General features: G+C 50.9%; 5 protein-coding genes across 5 annotated transcripts; 3 read left to right on the forward strand and 2 right to left on the reverse strand.

The window, feature by feature from the left end:
- Positions 1–319: 319 nt before the first annotated feature.
- LOC122624937 lies at positions 320–12,433 on the reverse strand. Its single transcript, XM_043804717.1, has 2 exons — positions 12,123–12,433; positions 320–3,420 (listed from the first exon to the last, which is right to left on the reverse strand). The coding sequence occupies exon 2, from the start codon at positions 3,397–3,399 to the stop codon at positions 580–582; it is 2,820 nt and encodes a 939-aa protein (XP_043660652.1). The 5' UTR covers positions 3,400–3,420; positions 12,123–12,433; the 3' UTR covers positions 320–579.
- Positions 4,230–11,586, reverse strand: LOC122624935 (WD repeat-containing protein 7). Its single transcript, XM_043804715.1, has 2 exons — positions 11,020–11,586; positions 4,230–9,764 (listed from the first exon to the last, which is right to left on the reverse strand). The coding sequence occupies exon 2, from the start codon at positions 9,634–9,636 to the stop codon at positions 5,056–5,058; it is 4,581 nt and encodes a 1,526-aa protein (XP_043660650.1). The 5' UTR covers positions 9,637–9,764; positions 11,020–11,586; the 3' UTR covers positions 4,230–5,055.
- A 122-nt stretch (positions 12,434–12,555) lies between the features above and the next one.
- Positions 12,556–16,692, forward strand: LOC122624936 (ER degradation-enhancing alpha-mannosidase-like protein 2). The gene is made up of 3 exons (XM_043804716.1): positions 12,556–12,987; positions 13,049–14,177; positions 14,245–16,692. Exons 1-3 carry the CDS (start codon positions 12,860–12,862, stop codon positions 15,943–15,945), a joined length of 2,958 nt encoding a protein of 985 aa, XP_043660651.1. The 5' UTR covers positions 12,556–12,859; the 3' UTR covers positions 15,946–16,692.
- Positions 16,693–17,345: 653 nt separating this feature from the next.
- LOC122624725 lies at positions 17,346–18,302 on the forward strand. Its single transcript, XM_043804409.1, has 2 exons — positions 17,346–17,819; positions 17,942–18,302. The coding sequence occupies exons 1-2, from the start codon at positions 17,654–17,656 to the stop codon at positions 18,250–18,252; spliced, it is 477 nt and encodes a 158-aa protein (XP_043660344.1). The 5' UTR covers positions 17,346–17,653; the 3' UTR covers positions 18,253–18,302.
- A 178-nt stretch (positions 18,303–18,480) lies between these two features.
- LOC122624549 lies at positions 18,481–19,742 on the forward strand. The gene is made up of 4 exons (XM_043804185.1): positions 18,481–18,615; positions 18,816–18,993; positions 19,187–19,399; positions 19,451–19,742. Exons 1-4 carry the CDS (start codon positions 18,613–18,615, stop codon positions 19,696–19,698), a joined length of 642 nt encoding a protein of 213 aa, XP_043660120.1. The 5' UTR covers positions 18,481–18,612; the 3' UTR covers positions 19,699–19,742.
- The last annotated feature ends 7 nt before the right edge of the window (positions 19,743–19,749 follow it).

The raw sequence follows: 19,749 nt of genomic DNA on the forward strand, positions 1-19,749 counted from the left end.
AATGGCGGCGTCCCAGGCTGGAAATGTTGATTTTTTGCCCTTTTTGGCAAAAAATGATTATGGTACCCCTTACAAAAAATGGCAAATTTTGTAAAACATTTTTTTTTTCAAAATCAGCAACAATTTTATAGGGATAATTAGGCGGGTTAATTTGATGACCAAAACAGTACTTATTCTGTTTGTGTGGCGATTTTCAAGAATGTTATGATTAAAAAGCCTTTAAATTAACTGTTAAATTCCAGTCCTAAAAAAAGAGGGATTTGCCCAAAAACCAGTCAAAAAGCGTCATTTTTTTGTCCTGTTTATTGAAGACTTTCTATAAATTTGTTATTAAACTTTCTCACTAAGTCAATGCCATACTTTAAAACATTTCAAAGTACCAATGCTTTCTTTGAATTCGTAAATACACTTTCTTACAAGGTCGCAATAATTAAAAAAAAAACGATAGAGTCAGAAAGCTATGCGGATTGTTTTGTTACATTTCCTATTGCAACGCGTTATTCAAAACTTTTCACTTAATCCTGTTCCTAGGGTAACGTCCATCCAGAAAGATGCGGGTGTTTGCCATCAGGTAATCCTCTACAGCTGCTTCTCGTACGCAAACTCCTCTTCCTCCTCTCCTTCCATGATCAGGGGCTCCAAGCCGACCATGTCGTCCTCCTCGGTTTCGGCAGCCGATAGAAACTCCTCATCGGATTCCTTCATCGACTCGATGGTGATCTGCGTGTCCTCGGTGACAGCCGGATTGAGTGACTGCTCCTCGTGGTCCAGGTGCTGCTCCTCTGTGTCCTGATCATCGTCTGGCCGCTGCTGGTTCACATACTCTGCATTTTCCGACCCGTCGGATTCCAGCTTCTCATCCTTCTCCGTGTCTGTGTCCATGTGCTGGTTATTCAGGCCCTTCTTGTCAACGTCGCTGTGATCCTTCGCTTCAGCCGGTTTTGGCCTGGCTTTCGCTTTCGTCTTGGAGGTGTCTGCGGCGGGCTCCTCATCCTCCCCGTGCTTGTGATCCTGCACATGGTCCTCATCCATCTCCTCCTCGGACTTCAGCGATTTCATGTCATCGTTGCCATCCGCCAGGCGATTCAAGCTGCTCTCCTCCAAGCTTCTGCTGATATCCATGGCTATGTACTCCAGTCGCACCTGAACACTCTTCTGGAACACCTCGCTGTTCTCGCTGCAGAATAGATTGCTGCGCACTTCCTCGAGGCAGCCTTCGAGCACCTTGTTAACCTCGCTCACGTCGCAGTCGCCGCCGAGATTCTGGGTCACGATCAGCAGTGTGGTGAGGTTCTTCAGCAGCTTTATCATCCGCGTATTCTTTACCATCCCCTTGTTGATGTCGTCGACCGTTTGCGACGCCTTGGCGCGGCACTCTTCGCGCAAATATGTTGGCGAGATCATGGCCTGGACATTGGGATTGCGTGTCAGGCTGGAGGACATCTCCTGCACCTTGGTGAGCTCGAACATCAGCTCGCCGTTGATGCGCTCGATGGACACGATATTGAAGGCATACTGCCGCTGAAAGTTGTCTGCAATCTGTCGGCGATGGCGATCACCATTCTCGTCCTGGCTTATCATCTCGCCCATGGCCAGCTCGGCGGTGGCGTTCATTTTGTTCAGCCGCTGGATTCGATCCGCCTTCACCGCAATGTACTTCTCCAGGCGCACCAGATGCTCCAGCAGCGAGCTGGAGTAGGCGTGATGCCGCGCCAACTGCTGCCGTATGGGACTCTCGCCCACCGAATCCTGTCCCAGCAGGGGATCGCTCTTGTTCAGCTTCATGCTGAGCGCATTTCGCGCAGCCGCATTATTGCTGGCCAGGTGCTTCTGCGGTTTGGAGTAGTACGATCCCGCTGCCGCTGCCGCTCCTGCACCGCCGACGCCCTTGTCCTTCTTCTGCAGATAGTTGTTGGTAAGATTGGCCGTGAAGCCCAGATTGGTGGTGAAGCCGAGATTGTTAGTTTGATAGATGCTCATCAGGTTCGGCCGGAAGTCTTTGGTGAAGCTGTGCAGCGGCAGCATCTCGTGAAAGTTCTCCGACACAATCTCGTAGTCTGGGATGGCATGGGTGCCCAAGCCGGGCCGTTCGAAGGTCACTCGGTACATGGCGTTCAGTGAGTCGTAGGCGGCCACTGTGCCCGCAAAGATCCCGTCCTGGGGAGTTCTTAATCTGGCAGTGACCTTGGTGCCCAGCGGCAGTGGCATGGGTATCTTCTCCGGCATGTCCGACAGCAACATAGAGTCCTTGAACTCGCCTGGCTTCCGCGACTGCAGCGTCCGGATCAGCTGGCGTTTGCGGTCCAGCTCCTTGCGCTCCTCACTGAAAAAGTTGGCGGAACAGCGCCGCGGCCTGCCCATCCTCCGCCTGATATTCACCCACTCGTGGCGATTGAGGCTGCGGGTGCCCAGCCTGGGCGCCAGCTCGTTAACATGGTTCATGAACTCGTCGCGGCATTCGAAAAGTGGCTTGTCAATGTACGAGTAGAACCACTCGGCAATGGCCCATTTGTGCGCCTTGGGCAGCTTGAGGAGATTGCGCAGCCTCAGGCCAATGGACTGGCCCAATCGCTTGTTCGCCAGCGCTGCAGCCTCCGCTTGGCTGGCTTCCTCCTCGGCGGCCGCTGCTGCAGCCGCAGCTGCAGCGGAACCCTTTCCAATGAAATGGGCACCCCGCCCCGTTTTCAGTCCTCCGGAGCCCAGCTTGCTGCCTACCGACTGACTCTTCGATGGCGTCTTCTTGTTCTTGCCCAACTGCTGCTGCTGCTGCTGACTGCTGCCCGAATTGGAGTTGGATGCCTGCTCGCTGGAACGCATGTAGCGGGAGACCACGCCCTTGCGCTTCTTCAGCACCTTCGATGGGGTGAGCGGGATCTTCTGGGCAGAGCCTCCGCCGGCGGACAGCGGTGGTCGGCCGGGCATTTTCTTGGGTGCCAAGCTCATGCGCAGCGGCTTGTCATCGTTGATGATGTTCTCGTCGTAGAAGAGACGATTTCTCTTACGTATGCGAGCGGGCATTCCGCGGGCGTTTAGGGTCAGGATGGGTGCCTTCTGGACTTTGGGCTTGGGCGGCGGGGCGCTGCCCACGCGTTGGAGTCCCAGCGTCGCTAGGCTGAAGGCCGGTGGCTCTACCTGCTCCTCGGGTTCGCTGGTCTCGTTGCTGTCCGGCTCCTCGTCGTCGTCCTCTTCGTCGACGTGCTCCTCCTCCTCCTCTTCCTCCTCTTCGTCGCCGTCGTCGATATCGAGATCATCGCGATTGATCTCATCGTCGTGCTCCATCGGCCGGACGTCAATGGCCTCATCCTCCTCGCTGAGGGCGGACTGCCTCCGGATTGCAGAGGCGGATACGGCAGATGCTGCCTTCCTGCCCCGTCCTTTGTGGGCTACGGCGACGGACATTCTCACTGGACGACCGGAGAGCTGAAATTCAAGGAGCACAGTTTATGAGGTGAGAATCTAGGCGACTATAACCACGTAATATAAGGTCGAGAACATGACTGCTCCGCCACAATGCCAGATGCGCTCCGGCAGAAGCGTTGCCCCCACCAATGGAAAGCACAGGGAACAGGGATTTGCGGATGTTTCTTTGACTTTATTTGTTGTATACTCCGTACATAATTGTTGTAGTTGCTTCGTTTCTTTTGTTTGTGTAATACTTTGATTGAAGGATCTCGTATATAAGTATGCTCGTGTCCCCACATAATATATATATATATATATATATAATTCGCAATTGAAATGAAGCACAAATTCAATTAACTCTCTCACATAGTACACGTGTGTTTGCTGTGTTGTATTGGATACGTAAACGAACACATATTGCAAATTCAGTTGGGTATATATATATAAGTATGCATTATATCTATAGTTAGGATAAGTAGCCCTCCCGTACAGCTGTAGGCATTTCCGTAACCAGGTTACCAGGTTCCCAGTTGACCAGTTTGCTAGTTGACCAGGTGGCTTCCTAGGCTCCACGTTCTGCGATCCTCTCGATGCACATTTACGCTGCAACTGAACTGTGTCAGCATCATGAACAGAATGCCCGTGCAACCTCACAGGACAATAAGACTTTTTACACAGGCTTTAGCAGAAATATAACATCGAAAGAATAAGATATATGGGAGTTACAATGTTTATAATGTAGTGTAAAAAAAAAACTCTTCGCTCACTAGTTATTTACTCCTCGTTTTTTGTTTTTTGCTCTGGTTGCTTGGCTTTCGCTTCGTTACTTTGCTCAATACATTTGTTTAGGTTTATTTTAGATATATATATATAACAATACATTAGGCATAACAAATATCAATAATAATAATAATAATAGTAGCATACAATTGTAATAATAATAGTTGTGTAATCATAATAACAGCTTTTCATTCTTTGTTTTTTTTTCGTTTTTCATTTCCTTTGTTTTTCTCGTGTAGTTGTTGTTTGCTTGCATGTGGTTAATTGTTGTTTACTTTGTTAATATTTGGATTTAGTTTTTCTTTTTTCCGCATGGGAAATTAACGACAAACAGAAACGGAAACAGAAACGGAAACAGAAACACGTGTTCTAAGAGTATGGGTAAAAGTTAGGCACTAAAATTTAAAATGGACGCAGAAAGGGGGGAATAAGGGGCATATTAAAATCGTGTAATACATTAAAATACATACAGATACGGATTAGATACAGATAGATACAGATACAGATACAGATATATAGGGTAAGTATATAAATAAATAACAAAATGTGTTGTGAATTTTCGCTCGAACCAACTTCGCTTAGCTTCTCGTTTGCCCCAGCTTTGTTTTCTTTTTCGTTTCGACTTAATGTTGCTAAGCTTTTCTTCGTTTCCATTGCCTTAACTATTCAACGAAACGCCGTACATTACCGCACTTTTATTTTCGAATAATTATTGTTTTGTCGTTTCTGCTTCCCCAGCTCCTCCTCCTGCTCCACCGCCGACTCGTCCTCCTCGTTATCCTCGTTCTGCTCCTCCGAAGCGCTGCGCTGAAGGCCGCACTGATTGCCAATTAACAGGGTATACATCCCGCAGGACTCCTCCATCGTCATCGCTTAGACATTAAATCGCGTCTCGGAGCCGTCGGCCAGCATGAGTGTAACCGTGCGATTGTTGATCCACACCAGCTTGGCCAGGCGCATCGGATTCAGGCGCGACACATCCGGAATGGGGGCCGTGGAGTAGCCCTTCGTACAGCGCGTCTGCGACTGGCCCAATCCGAACATCCCCGTCGAGGTCTGCCAGAAGGAGAGGCGGTTCTCCGCGCAGGAGTACGAGACCAGGTACTTGCCGTCCGGCGAGAAGGCCAGCGAGGTGATCGGGTGCGTGTGGGCCGGTATCATCTGGCACTTGTTCTGCCGCAGCTCGTAGATGGCCAGGTTGCCACTGTTGGCGCCCACGGCGATGCGCCGTGTTTGGGCGCAGTGCGAGATCTGGTTAAACTTGCAGATGGCGGGACACAGCTCCGCCAGGCCGCGGCTCTTCAGCTCGTTGCCGTCCACGCAGTGCAGGGTGATGTCCATCACCTCCACCAGAAGGCCGGCGATCTCCGACTGCATCTTGTCGATCAGCATCTCAACGCACTGCAGTATCTCGCCCTTGGCCTTGTGCAGCACGGACTGGGTGAGCGGCGTGTTGATGGACTGCGCGTTCTGCTGCATCGTATTGTACCTGGCTACCTCGCGCGCCATCGTTGTGATGAACGCCGCCGGCCGAGCGGTGGCTATCAGCCGCAGAGCGTGCCTGGCGGTGCGGCAGGCATCGGCTTGCGGGGTAAGTGGGAGTTTGTAGTTCAGATTTGGCACTGCCTTGCCCTCGCACGATATCTCCAGCAGGCCGAGCAGCACCTTGGACACATCCAGGTAGGGTTCCCACACGGTGAAACCGCGACCCAACAGATCAATGGCGGCGCGGCGCAGTGGCGTGTATTGTGGTAGCTTGGGAGACGGTGGCGCGTACAGTAGGTGGGCCAGGGCCATTGAGGTGAGACGGGCTAGATTGTTGGCTATGCCGAAACCCTCCACCACGCTGGATTTCCGGCGCTCCCCGCCAGCAACTCCACTGGTTAGATTGGCTCCTGTGGCCAAGCTAATACTTCCACGGTGATTTGGCGACTCCTGGGATATATCCTGTCCAAATTCTGCTCCTATCACGCCTAATAGGATTACGGCCGTTGTTTGCTTGCGCTTCAGCTCCGACAAGCTGGATGGTTTGCGTATAATCTCCTCTTCCTCCTCTTCGTAGTCTTCATCTTGGTGGGCATCTCCGCCTGGAACACTGCCACCTGCTCCGCTACCATTCCCGGCACCGCCGCCGCCGGAGCCTCCAACACCCACCCCTCCATTGCCACCCGATCCCGAACCAGCTCCTCCGCCCGCCGGCTGACTTATCAGGGCCAACTGCTGTTGGGCACCCACTATGGGCTCCGTGTGCGTGTAGAGGGGCAGATACTGTGCCCAGCTCTCGACTAGCTGCTTGCGGCCCTTCTTGCCCATCCGGGTGAGCTCGCCCAGGAGGATCTGCTGTGCCGCCTCCCTGATCTCTATGCAGTGATGCTGCCAGCGCTTGACCATCATTTCCACCTGCGGGCGCTTGAATTTCTTCGGCTCCAGGGCCTCAATCTTATCCGGCAACAGGAAGCAATGGTGGGTAGCAAGCAGGCTCCAGGCGTGCTTGATCTGGGAGATGTGATGCGCCACCAGCTCCTCGCGCTCCTCCTCGTTGCTCAATGTGGAGTCCGTGCGCTGAGCCAAGCGCTGCAGCTTCTTGTGCTTCTCGCTGTCCGGCAGAAAGGAGGCCGCGCTCATCGATAGCAGCGTGTTGGACATGGCCACCAGAGCGAGAATATGATTGGTGGTCAACGTAGTGCTGAGCTCCCAATGCAGACGGGATGTAAAAACAGCCGTGAGATGCTCCAGGCGCTGCAACTCCTCGGGCAGCGGGCGCTTCTTGGAGCTGGAGGGAAGCTGTATGCCCGGCGGTATGGCATAGTTGTTCTGCCATGTGGGCAGCAGCAGAGACATATAGCCGGCCTTGGAAAGCACTCCGTATGAGATGGGCACAATGGGTCTAAGCAGGCCCAAACGCGTCTCGCACATCTTGTCTAGGTGTGGATCCAGGCCCCAAGAATGGAGCAGCGAAAGCAGTAGCTGGGCTACCTCCATAACGTGCGTAACCTCCATCTTGGAAGCGATTTTGCTTTTCAGATCCTGCTGCTCCTCGTGCGGCTCCACTGCCTTTTGCAGGCTCTCCACCTTGGCCTGTACTTTTTTCTCGACAATCTCAGTTTTCTCCTTGAACTTCTGCACCAGTCCATGTTTGTCTTTGTCCTTCAGGATCTTCTCCACATCCACGGCCTTGTTCTTCACCTTGTTGAAGAAGTCACCGATCTTCTTGCTGGCATCCAAATGCATCGACTTGCCATCTTTGGGATTCTGCAGGTGGACACCGAGTGATTCCAAAGTAGCTGGTGTCATCTGTGCGTATTCCTCGCTGTGCAATTCGAAGATCAGTCCCTCGATGTCAAAGAAAAGGATGTGGCTCTCCGCATCCTTGGGATTTGTGCGAAGACCCTGGATCACTAGAGGATTACTGCGGTGCTTCATGAGGAAATCGAAGTTTCCTTGATTATGGCCCTGAAGTTGCTGGAGTTGTGTAATCCCACGCTGGGTAGCATGCCGGATTGCGTTCATGTTGCGCGACTTCAGGCCACGGAAGAAGTGCACTGCAGGATTGGCCATGCCCATCTCGCTGGCAGATGCACCATTCGAACCGCCGCCGCCACCTCCCGAGCCGCCATCCTCCGCCTGTTCATCGCAAGCTGAAAGCACTTCCTCTGCCAGCATCCCGTGCAGCACTCGATCGAGATGACCCGTTTCCATTTGCCACACGTACACGCTGCCATCGGAGCAGCCTACGATTAGAAAGTCGTCCAGGGGACGCCACTTAATGGTGACCACCGGAAACAGATGTCTGCTCGCCAGGGTCACACATTTGCGCTCCTGAAGGGACACTAGCGTAACGGAATGGTCCGAGGCCACCGAGCATATGCACTTCAGGATTCTTGGACTGCAGCTCTCTGGCGGCACCAACAGTTGTGTGATCTCTCCCGCATGCACGCAAAACCGATGCAGCAAGCTGCCGCTGTACAGATCCCACAGACACACGGCGAAATCGATGCCACCGGAGAGTAGATGCGACTTCTCGTACCGCGAGTGAATCATCGAGGGGCACAGCAGGCAGTTGACCCTTCCTCGATGACCGTAGAGGATCTGATGCGAGGGCCAATCGCTGAAGTTCTGCTTGATGCCCACCAGCAGCTGCATCATCACTGTCTGGGTGGCTGGCACTATGACAATGCTGCCATCCTCGCGTCCGATCACCAGGCGACTCTGCTGTGGCAGATAGATACTCGAGGTTAGCTTCACCGGCGACTCTGTGATGCGGGACAGCTGGTCCAGAATGCCCACGGGTGGTGGATCCATTATGGACCACGCCTCGACCAGCGAAGTGCACACGTGCGGCTTAAGGACTCGGGGCGGCATCTGTTTGGCCTGCAGTATGCTAATATTGTCTAACGGCACCTCCGGCACATTCCAAACAGAGATGTATCCCTCGGAGTCGCCGCGCAGAAGATTGTGCTGACCACCGGCGCCCTGAAGCAACTTCATGGCCGGGGGGCACGACAGCACCTTATCGCCAGCGTGTTGCAACACGTAGTAGAGATATGGTGCATCTCTGACGACACTCTTTGAGTGGAACTCCTTGTTGTCGGGAATGCAGTTTGCGGGCAGCTTATACAAGTAGCCCTTTCCCTCATCTGTCCAGAGCATTACCCGATCGGAGGTAATGAAGTCGCCGCCCTGCCAACGCTCCCTTGCCGGTGCTATTACGGAGCAGAGTACGGTGAAGTCGCCGGCATCATAGATCTGCCAGTATTTAGTACACACTAGGAGCACTGTGCGCTGGTTCTGGGCGCAGCAATTCATGGTGATGGCATTCAGGCAGCGTATCTCCTTGGATTCGTTCTCGTAGATGGGCTCCGCGTGTTTGTTTTCGTTACCCGTCAGAGTCCAGACCTTCACGGTTCCGGTGGTGGTGATGGCCAACACTACATCATCCTTGCGACGCATGGGCCGCAGTACGTGAATGGCGGATATCCAATCCGGTTTGACTTTCGAGCTGAGCACGTAGATCACCTCTAGACTAAACGGGTCCATGACCATGATTTCGGCATAGTAGCCAATGCAGAAGAGGCGCACATCCTCGCTGTTGGCGGTGTGGTAGCTCTGGATTTGGGTGTGCACCTGCGGCAGCTTGACCGCCTCCATGCACTTGCCGTCCGTAAGATCCCAGGTGCACATCTCTCCGTTCTCAGACGAGCTGACAAGGAAGTTGTTCTCGGGCAGAAGCGAGGCACGCACTAAGCACAATACGGGCGCCGAATGGCCCACCAATAGGCAGCGCGGCGACATCTTGAGGGTGGTGGGCTCCACTTGCCAAAGGCAGATCTGTCCATCGTAGCAGCCAGTGACCAGGGTGAACTGATCGTCCGAGAGGAACACGCTAGAGATGCAGTGCGTGGGCGCCGTGGGTCCCCACAGCACCACCGGCACCACCAGATTGGTACTCACCATGGTGGTGCGCTTTACCCAATCTTTGTGGTGGCTCTCCTTCTCCTCCTTCTTCGTCTCCTCCTCCGTCGGCTTCCTTCTGCTCCCTGCTCGTGCCGCTGGTGATCGTGGTTCTGCTGCTACTGCGGGCTCTGTAAGAATTGTTATTGAGTAAACATTTGCTCACGTCCAGCTAGTGGATGTGGATTATGTGTGGCGGCCCCTGTGTGCGTAAGTACTCCAGTTTGGATCGGGTTTGAGTGCGTGGATACAGTGGTACAGTGAAAGCTGCTAATCAGTGACTCACCCAAGGTCTTTCTAAACTTTTCATTTCTCACCATCATTTTATTTTACTTGGTTTCCAAGCAGCTATTAGCAGCTATATCTACAACCCACACCTATCCAATATGAACTGAAAACAGAACGTATATGGCATTCTTATTGGAAAGGAAGAATCCCAAAGGGGTAATGTTACCTAATGTTTATTGAACAAGCTCCGTTTCTCATTTCCTGTTAAATGTTTAAACAGATTCTTGGCAAGAAGCGAAATCTAACTAAGCGAGGTTTACATTTACAACTTATGCAATGTGTAAACACTATAAGAAAGATTAAATGGAAAACAAATTCTACCCTTGGCGAGACTTTTGATGTCTATAATTCTATGATTAGCTGCAAATTGTTGGCAACTGAAAACATTAAATTGGTTTGTAAATACAAAAGTATTTATAAAGATCCATCTTAAGACTTCTCTTAGAGCAAACGATAAGATAAGAACTTCCTATTTTTATGGATAGATTATGTGGTAAGGCTAGCGTCTGGAATCTTGCGAGCAAGTTATCTGGCCTGATAGTGATTTATGCGTGTTATAAATGTGTCAATCTTCTAGAAATCTGACTTTATCGTGTTGATGAATTCTTCACTGGGCTTTCCCCTTCTAGTTCGTAAGTGAATATGTCGGTCGGTGTGACCTGCAAAGCACTCTTAAGATAAGGCCGCCTCACAAGTGACACTCGTTCCCGTTCCCGTTCTCGTTCTCGTTCCCGCCCCCGGCACCTTATCTGCACGTGTGTCCACCTTGGGCAGCCTCCACTGTACTCCACTCCACCTCGAAATTGGAATGTCCAAAGATAAACAAGGGTTATACAATATGTGCGGTGGGCGACAGTGGCAAAACCAGAGAAGCGATCCACGGATATACACATGTATATCGGGTTTCGTGCGGCGCAGGGAATATGCGAAGGCGCCCGCTGTCGCCAATTGAAAGATCAATTAATTGGGCGACAATTTGGCATCGCAATTTGAGCGGATTTTGCCTCAGCTATCGCACGCACACACACACACCCTCACACTGGGCACGCACACAGGGAAGAGCCACAATAATTGCAGATAACTGGGCATTTAGCTAACATTTTTCAGCAGTTTTCCGTATTGGGCTGGCTGCCGCGCGTGATTCCTCCGCTATAGATTCCGATTCCGATTCCAAGTCCAATTCCGAATTCGATTCCGAGTCCCGAGTCAGTCTGCTCTCGATATGGAGAACTTTATGATGGTCAGCTACTGGTGGTGACGGTGCTTATTGATCCTGGTCGACGGACATCGCGGTGGCGGAGCAGCGGACTTCAATGTCGATTTCGATTCGATTCTAATTTATGGACACGGGACGGGCGAAACGCACACCACCCCCCGAGCACACCAACACACAAACACCTTTCCGCTGTACAGATTGCTTACAACACACACACGTTGCGTTGCTGTTGCTACTTTGTTATTGCTTTTGCTGGCCACTTTTGCGTACTGCTCATATTTGTTGCACACACTTTCCGCTGGAACCTGCACTCCACGGGATCAAAACACTTCACTGTATTTTCAATTTACTTGCTATTTCCTATTATTTTTTTTTTGTACACGACTGTGAAAAAAAGCAACGAAAATATTTTATCGACCGTGGGGTAAAAATTTTCGATAGGTTTGCGTGAGCGGACAGGGTTGCAACCGCAGCTACGGGCGCTATGATATCGATGCCATGCGAGGAGCGACAGCCCTGGCCAAAAAATTTAATATTTTCCCTTAATTGTTTATATATTTGCAAATAACTGGGTGGAAACACGATTTAAAGACGCCAAATGGCACACGCTAATGTCTACTGATCAAAGGGACGGTTTCGATATGGTTTCTGCTCATCCAGAAGCAATCACGCACGTTTTGTCCCACAATGTTGTTACTTTTCGCCCAACGGACAATTAACCATACGCGATTACATTAACAGGGACGCCTTTCACCGGGTACAAAAGGCACATTGGCCGTGATGCACTGACCCCGCGAGGAAATAATGGACCTCCTTTCAGGGTTTTCCCCCGCGGAGCATGTTTCGAAACCGAAACAGAAACCATCGCTGCCCATCGGCAGAACGGCAATCCGCAGTGGGAGCCGTAACAAAGGCTGCGACTTGCTTGGTCAGCTCATCCGGAAGATGTCCGGGTGTAAAACAGATGCATTAGGCATTTACTTACCACTGGGTACAGTTGCTTCTATTGCAGGCGGCCGTTTCGCTGGATATTTTGAATTTAAAACACCTTTCACCCGTACAAACACACACTTTTGAATGGCCAAAAAAAAAACACTGATTCGTGCTGCCAACTCGGCGCGAATAAAAGAATAAAAGGCGCGCGTGCCGCGCAAAGCAGCCACCAACAATCGGTATATTTTTCAGCACAGACTTGATGATATCTTATATTGATTGGCGTTTAATGGTTTAAGCCCGCTTTCAATACTGCCGCGCTATTTTTCTGGCAGTTCTTTACTGTTGTATTCCTTTACAAGCGGTGGCCACCATCCAAATGCGATCTGACCACCCTTCCGATAGTTCTTCGATCGGCAACAGCTGATTGCACTCTACGGCACGGCATATCCGATTGTTGGCGGCTTGTGGGTGAAATTTACGTACTTAAGTACGGGCGTAGAACACAGTGTTTGCTAACATATTCGTTTTTCGATGTTAGCTTAAAAAAGCACTTTGGCTTGTGCTCTTTTGCCCGTTTGCTTCTCTAGACCTTCCGTAAAAAGCACTCAACAAAAGGCAATGCGAAGGGTATTCGCCGGTCGAAGCCACCTCCGAAACAGCCCTTGTTGTGATTTTGCGACAACGTAGCCGCATTTGACTTCCACACATCCCACATCCACGCTGGCTATGGAACACTGACCATGCCCATAATTGAATTAGCGGCCCTGATTAATTGACGGTCCCACGATGCAGCAGCAAACCCGAAACACCGGCTATAAATGCACCCTCATCTGCGCGGGACTCCTCCTCCTGCTGTCCACCGGCGGTGTCAGCGGCCAGAAGCAGTATTCGAAGGCAAGAAAGTTGGAACTGAGGTGGGTCTTGTCTCGAGCTTCACTCGGACATACTAATCCTAACGAGCGCTGCAATTTGCAGGGAGGATGTGCGCCGCATGTTCCAGCACGCCTACGATGGTTACTTGCGCCACGCCTCCAACTACGATGAGCTCCGTCCCCTGACCTGCGACGGCCACGACACTTGGGGCAGCTACTCCCTGACCCTGATCGACGCCCTGGACACGCTGGCCACAATGGGTAATTTCACGGAATTCCGGCGCGCGGCCCGACTGCTCGAGGAGAAGATGGATTTCGACCGGGACATCAACGTGTCCGTGTTCGAGACGAACATCCGCATCGTGGGCGGACTGCTGTCCGCGCATCTGCTCTCCAAGCGGGCTGGCGTAGAGCTAGAGCAAGGATGGCCCTGCAAGGGACCTCTGCTCCGACTGGCGGAGGATGTGGCCCGACGTTTGCTGCCAGCCTTTGTCACGAACACGGGGATGCCCTATGGCACGGTCAACCTGCGCTATGGCGTGCCCAAGGGGGAGACCTCCGTAACGTGTACTGCCGGCGTGGGGACATTCCTTATCGAATTTGGCACCCTGAGCCGGTTAACCGGGAACAGCATTTACGAGGAGGTTGCTATGCAGGCGGTGCATGCTCTATGGGCATATCGCTCGCCCATTGGGCTCTTTGGCAATCACATCGACGTGCAGAGCGGTCGTTGGACCGCCTTAGACTCTGGAATCGGAGCAGGCGTGGATTCGCTTTTTGAATACCTGGTAAAGGCATCTGTCCTGCTCAATAGGCCGGAACTATTGGAGCTATTTCACGAGGCTCGTGCGGCTATTGATAAGTACATGCGCAAGGAGGACTGGTACGTGTGGGTAGGCATGAACAAAGGCCACGTCACCCTTCCCGTCTTTCAGTCCCTGGAGGCGTTTTGGCCCGGCATCCTGAGCATAATTGGCGACACGGAGCCGGCCTTGCGCACCATCTCAAGGTACATTGGCGTCTGGAAGAAGTACGGCTTCCTGCCAGAGTTTTATAACATCGCTGCTGGAGAGGCATCGCCGAATCGGGAGGTGTACCCCCTGCGACCGGAGCTGATCGAGTCAGCTATGTATCTCTACCGAGCCACAGGCAATGAGTATCTCCTGGAGTTTGGTGAGCACATGCTAGAGACCTTGGAGTTCAGTGCTAAAACCAAATGCGGATATGCAACGGTAAGAAGTTTTGTGAACAAGCTATCCAAGGATTTTAAACTGTAATTCTTGTTGCTTCATTTTCCAGATTCGCAATGTTGTCACCCATGAAAAGGAGAATCGCATGGAGTCATTCTTCCTGGCGGAAACAAGCAAGTATCTTTATCTGCTGTTTGACGAGGAAAACTTCCTGCACAACGATGGGTCTGGGGGCGAGCTGCTGTCCACCGAGGATGATGTGTGCGTGGTTCAGGCTGGGGCTTACATATTCAACACCGAGGCTCATCCCATGGACATGTCAGCCCTCCACTGTTGCCACGCCCACAACGAGGACATTTACACCTCCCTGGATCTACAGCGCTTTAGTCCACGGGCAATATTGGAGAGGAGCAAAAAGCGTCAGGTAGCTGCTCAGGAACAGTGGGTGCCCCAGTGTCACGCAGAGAACCACGACTTTTATAACAAGGAGCAGGAGAATGAGCAGGCGCAGGAATCTGGAAAAGAGCAGGGACGCGACCAATCCGGCACAAGCACTACTATGGCCGTAGATATCGAGGTGTTCGACGAGTTTCAACAGCCCGCCGGCGATCTGCTGGTGAGCAACTTCGAGCAGATACGCGAGGAGCGGGAGCTAAACGAGAGTCTGCACAGAAACGTGGTGGCACGAAACCAGTTGACCGTCAGCGATCTGGATGAATTCTTTGCGCAGCGACGGGAGAATTTTGCAAGCTCCTCCGAAGCGCTTAACTATGTAAGGACCTTCATGGCCAACTATACCATGGATGTGGCCTTTATACGGGGCCTGCAAATGTACGATACTAATATGAGTAGTGTACTGGGCATAGGTGCCCAGAAAGAGTATGAGTCTCGAATGAGGTCCCTTTGGCAGCTGTACGAACTGGAGCAGCAATATGCGGCCAACATCCGACTGATTCAAGGATTGGGCTTGCTAACATTCCAGGCGGACAGTGCCCGGATACCCAGTCATTTGACTGAGGTGCTGGACAGCCTGGATAAGTCGGCTCACTTGGAGCATATGAATCCGCAAGATCTTGAAACTAATGTGTCCAATGCCTCCTCGCCCCAGTTGGCTAATATACGAGAGGTTATTCTGAAAGCACGTAATGCTTATGCCATAGCCATGGTCAATACTACGGCCATGCAGGAATTCGCTATCCGAATCTACCTCAGTGGCACTTCGGAGGCCGGCGTACGCATTCACCCACTGTTGGAAGCCGCCGAACTAAGTCAGGAAGCACGGAAAAGGCCACTTAAGTTGGCGGAGGAGCGAGCCCTCTTCAGCTACGCCCGTCGAATAGTGGACTTTCGGAAACGAATGGCGGAGACAGTGGACCGATTGCAGACGCTCATGCAGGACATTCCGCCACCCAAGAAGACAGAAGCCACTGCGGACTCTCAGACCCCCAAAGCAGATGCGTCCACAGTTTACGCTCAAACCCAAGCCCAGATAGCGGCGAAGGCACAGCAGCAGGAGCCGAGCCAGGAAGCGAAGCAGTCGACACAAATTCAAAAAGGAAAGCTTGCCGAAAACGGCTCTGGATTGGTACAAGAGGAGTCGGGCTCCGTGTGGTCGCAGTTTGTGCAGACCATCCTGCGGAAGACCACCGTGCAGCGGGTCAAGTTTGACGAGGCCGTGCTGCTGGAAAAGACGCGCAAGGCACTGGAGAAGCACGCCCACAAGGAGTTGCCCCACCATCTGTTCGCCTGCCACCGGCCGGAGTACATTGAGGGATTCGCTTATCGGGACTTTTATCCGGAAGCACTGTAGCTTTGCAAGCACCTCACTAAAGCTAAACACGACTGATCTGTAGATATGTATTTAGTTACTTAGGGGTATTCGCTCTGGTGACTGGGCAACCGTATATGTATGTAGATAAGTCTTACGCGGATTTTATTTTATTTTCAATTGCACTACTTCCGATGATTTCTAGGTCACAATCATTGGCCATTGAAAAATGGGTCTTGCAACAAATTTACCTCAATTCACTTGGAGAACCATCATCTCATACGGTTCTCTAGAATGTTACCGATCATGATATTTGTAGTGCTGGACATAACTCTTAGTTTTTTTTTTTACGATTTACAACTGGACTTGCATTTTTGTTTGAATTGTAGTCTAAATACAAATACCATACCATACCAGCATACCATTCTCTGTGAGTTAAACTTCTTGAACAATCATGTTATTCCAAATCTTAGCAGCGATGTGTAATAGCTTAGTTAGCATAGGACTACCTAAGAGTACCCACCTCAGAAATTAAAGTTTACGATCAAGTGCGAATACCCCTCTAGCGTGCCAAAGCTCAAGTGGTTCTACTTGTGCCCGGCAATTAATTTATTTAGCATATAAACCGACAACTTTTTGAGGTTTTCTCAATACATTACCAAGGCTTAAAGAAATTTATATACTATAATAATCGTATTTATGGTTCGACTGTTTGTGTGCGTGTAAACTATTTGCGATGACTGTTGACTGTTGTTGGCTGTATTGTAATTAAATTGATTTATTTCCGTATTTATGCATTCAATTAGATTCGATTAGGCTGAAATTGACGACATCGAGAGAGTTGCACAACCCGAAACGAACGTTGAGAATTGCGGCGGCCAAGTGCCGGATGTGGTGGCCAACTCCTCCTCCACCTCTAGATAATTTTGTGGCTGCGATTGTTTGGACACGCAAAGGCAATCGCTCGAATGGGTTTATTTTGGGATATTGGTGTTTACTTCAAGGATTCGGGTTTCGGGCTTGTACCAAATTACGCCAACGACATGAATGGAGCCAACCTTTGGGTGTTGGAAGCAGTGATGCGAAGGCATAGTAAGCCCATATCGTAGCGAGATAATTCCCAATCCCAAATAATTCTCAATCGCTGAACTTTGGTGTGTGGAGAAACTAGCGACTTTCATCTTCGGTACTCTTGGTTATTGGATATACTTCAACCCAGTGGAATCTTGAATAGTACCCGTGCACCGTCTCATCACTGGCTGACTTCCTTTCACTTTCTCCTGACCCAATCGCACACATCGTGGACAGCCCACAGCAACTGCAGGGGAAATCCGCCCGACAGGCGCCTCTGACGTTGGCAAAACTGTGATTGTGGGTCACACCACTACACCATCGACACCCCCGGGAGTTGGAAGGTTGGAAGTTGGGAGCAGAAGCTCGGGCTCCTTGGGCTCCGTGGGTTGCGTCGTGGGGATGCGTGTACAGTATTGGTAACGTTGCCTGCCATGCAGCAACAATGGGAAAACTTTAATGAGTACAAGTTGCTGCCAAAACGAAAAGACAGCCAGGCAGTCAGCAGGCAGAAGGCGGCAGGCAAACGGATTGTCGGGCGGACGGACAGGTGTCCTTGCTGCAGCGTAGTCCGCAGCCAGTCAAACGAAGCGAGCACGCCACGCGTTGCGGACGGATTGCCTGGAATTCCGTAAACAGAGCTCTCCTTCGGGGAGCAGGAAAGTAAACGTGGGGGAGCATGAAACCGGGACTCGAAACCACCGACGAGGGCGAGGAGAATGGCGACGCACAGGATCATCGCGAGGGCGATCCCCGACCGCTGCCCTATGACTTCGAAAAGGAGCTGATCCAAAGATCCAACAGATCCATCCGGCTTTACGAAAACTTTGTTCCAGTGGGTCAAGGTATGGTTAAGTTGGTATATCATATTTCAAGTGAATCTTTATTTTTAAATTTTGTTTCACTACCGCTTGGTCTTCGAGCTCTGGCAATGCCCCAAATGATGAGATCTTTTCCTGACTTCCAGTTTATCCGCTGACCCGGAAGTTTTACGCCCAGTACGAGCAACGCCAGCCGGCGGATACCTTAAGGTACCTACGACACACATGGCCCGAGAAGCATGTGGAGCGTCAAAGGCAGCTCGCAAAGGCGGTTCCCCTCCTGGAATCGCAGGTGTACGGATGGTTGCCGCTCAAAACTGGAGAGCGGGCCGCTGATCTGAACTTCCTGCATGCAAAGAAACTGCGCTGCGGCATGACTGTTCACGGGGAGCGCTTGATCGCGGAGAGGATTACGGCGCGACCTCCTTTTAACGGACTCAGATTCCTGCTTCACTAATCTTGCGCCTAAAAAATGTCCTACGCTGACCGACATTATAAATTTCCAAACTTTTTTTTAATATGAGTGCAGTTTAGTGTTTATATTTGCTTACAACAATTCAATTATGATTAAAATGCACATTTCAACCACTTTAGATCGTTATTGAAAAAACGCATTTTGTCTAATTCGAATTTAGTGAAAAGGATGGCAACTCTGCCTCGATGATTTTGTTTTGAGGGCTGCGACGTCGATTATTTTTTGTTTATTTATATTGTTTTCATTTACTGTTGCTTCAACCAGGCGAATGAACCTGGAGCAGACTCCTTCTCCGGTAATGAGCACAGCAGCCGCCTGAGATTTTCGCAGTAGCCACGCAACATGGTGGGTGTGGGTGTGTGTGTGTGTGAAGTTGGAGTTCCGGCGGCTTCGGCGGAATCCGTAGAATCCGTAGAATTCGGCCGGAATCGGCATCGCAAGTCAAAGGTCGCGTTTCACGGACTCAGCGCCAGCCGGCACCTAATCACTAATGTTCTTTACGTCACGTAATATTAATTATTGATCTGATTTGATCGACTTTGCAGGCTCACTCGAATAAGGCTCGCAAAGCAGCCAAGGAAGCAAACGCCAAGAAGTCTGCGGGATCAGGAACTGAGAGCAAACCGGAGCACGCAAAGGTACAAGGCCCAGACGATCTTGGGGCAGGAATCCTCACTGGCGACCAGTTCCTAGAGAGCTTGCTCCAGACTCTCTACAGGTCATGTATGTCCCGCAGTTAAAGTACCATCTGTAAAAGCGCTTAATTGCTAATTGCCAAAATCAGTTATATGTAACTGCTTTGTACGGTTGTAAACCTGTTTGTGTATCACACCGCTAATTTTGAGAGTACCTCAGACTGTTATGATTTAAGTTAATGCTTTCAAATTGTCTTTCTCATAATGTTTCCATCTTGTAGGGCTTCAATTGCGCCGCCTGGCAGAATTTGTGATGTCCGAGCTAGGTGGAAATGATTTCCTGGAGGCCATTGCGGCCTGGTGCACCCGGAATCCCCATGTTGCCATCTGCCTGCTAGCTGGTGGTCTTGTATTCATGCTGCCCTTCCTCATAATATTTGGCTTTGGAATAGCCACCATGGTTATGACATTTACTGGTTTGCTAGTACTAGAAGGTGCGTTTGGTAGTATTAGCTTGAGATCACGCTCTAATAGCCTTTTTTCAGGCACACTCTTAACCATCGTGTCCATGGTGTTCTTCGCCTGCCTGGGAGGACTAGCTATAATGGTTCCCCTCTTCGGTGTCGCAGCTGTTGCTGCTTATTTTGGCTTTACCCAGGTGTATGGGCTTTGTGATGGAATGGAGCTCAACAAGAACGCATGGGTCAAATTCTTTAGGGATCAACGGAAGGCCGTCGATCCTCCGCCATCCTCTCTGACCATAACCAATGAACCTACTTCTACGACTACATAAGCCAATATTACTTGCCCAACTAATATAGGTATTAACAGATTAAAGACCAGT

This window comes from Drosophila teissieri, chromosome X (genome assembly GCF_016746235.2).
Source record: "Drosophila teissieri strain GT53w chromosome X, Prin_Dtei_1.1, whole genome shotgun sequence".
Lineage (NCBI taxonomy): Eukaryota > Metazoa > Arthropoda > Insecta > Diptera > Drosophilidae > Drosophila > Drosophila teissieri.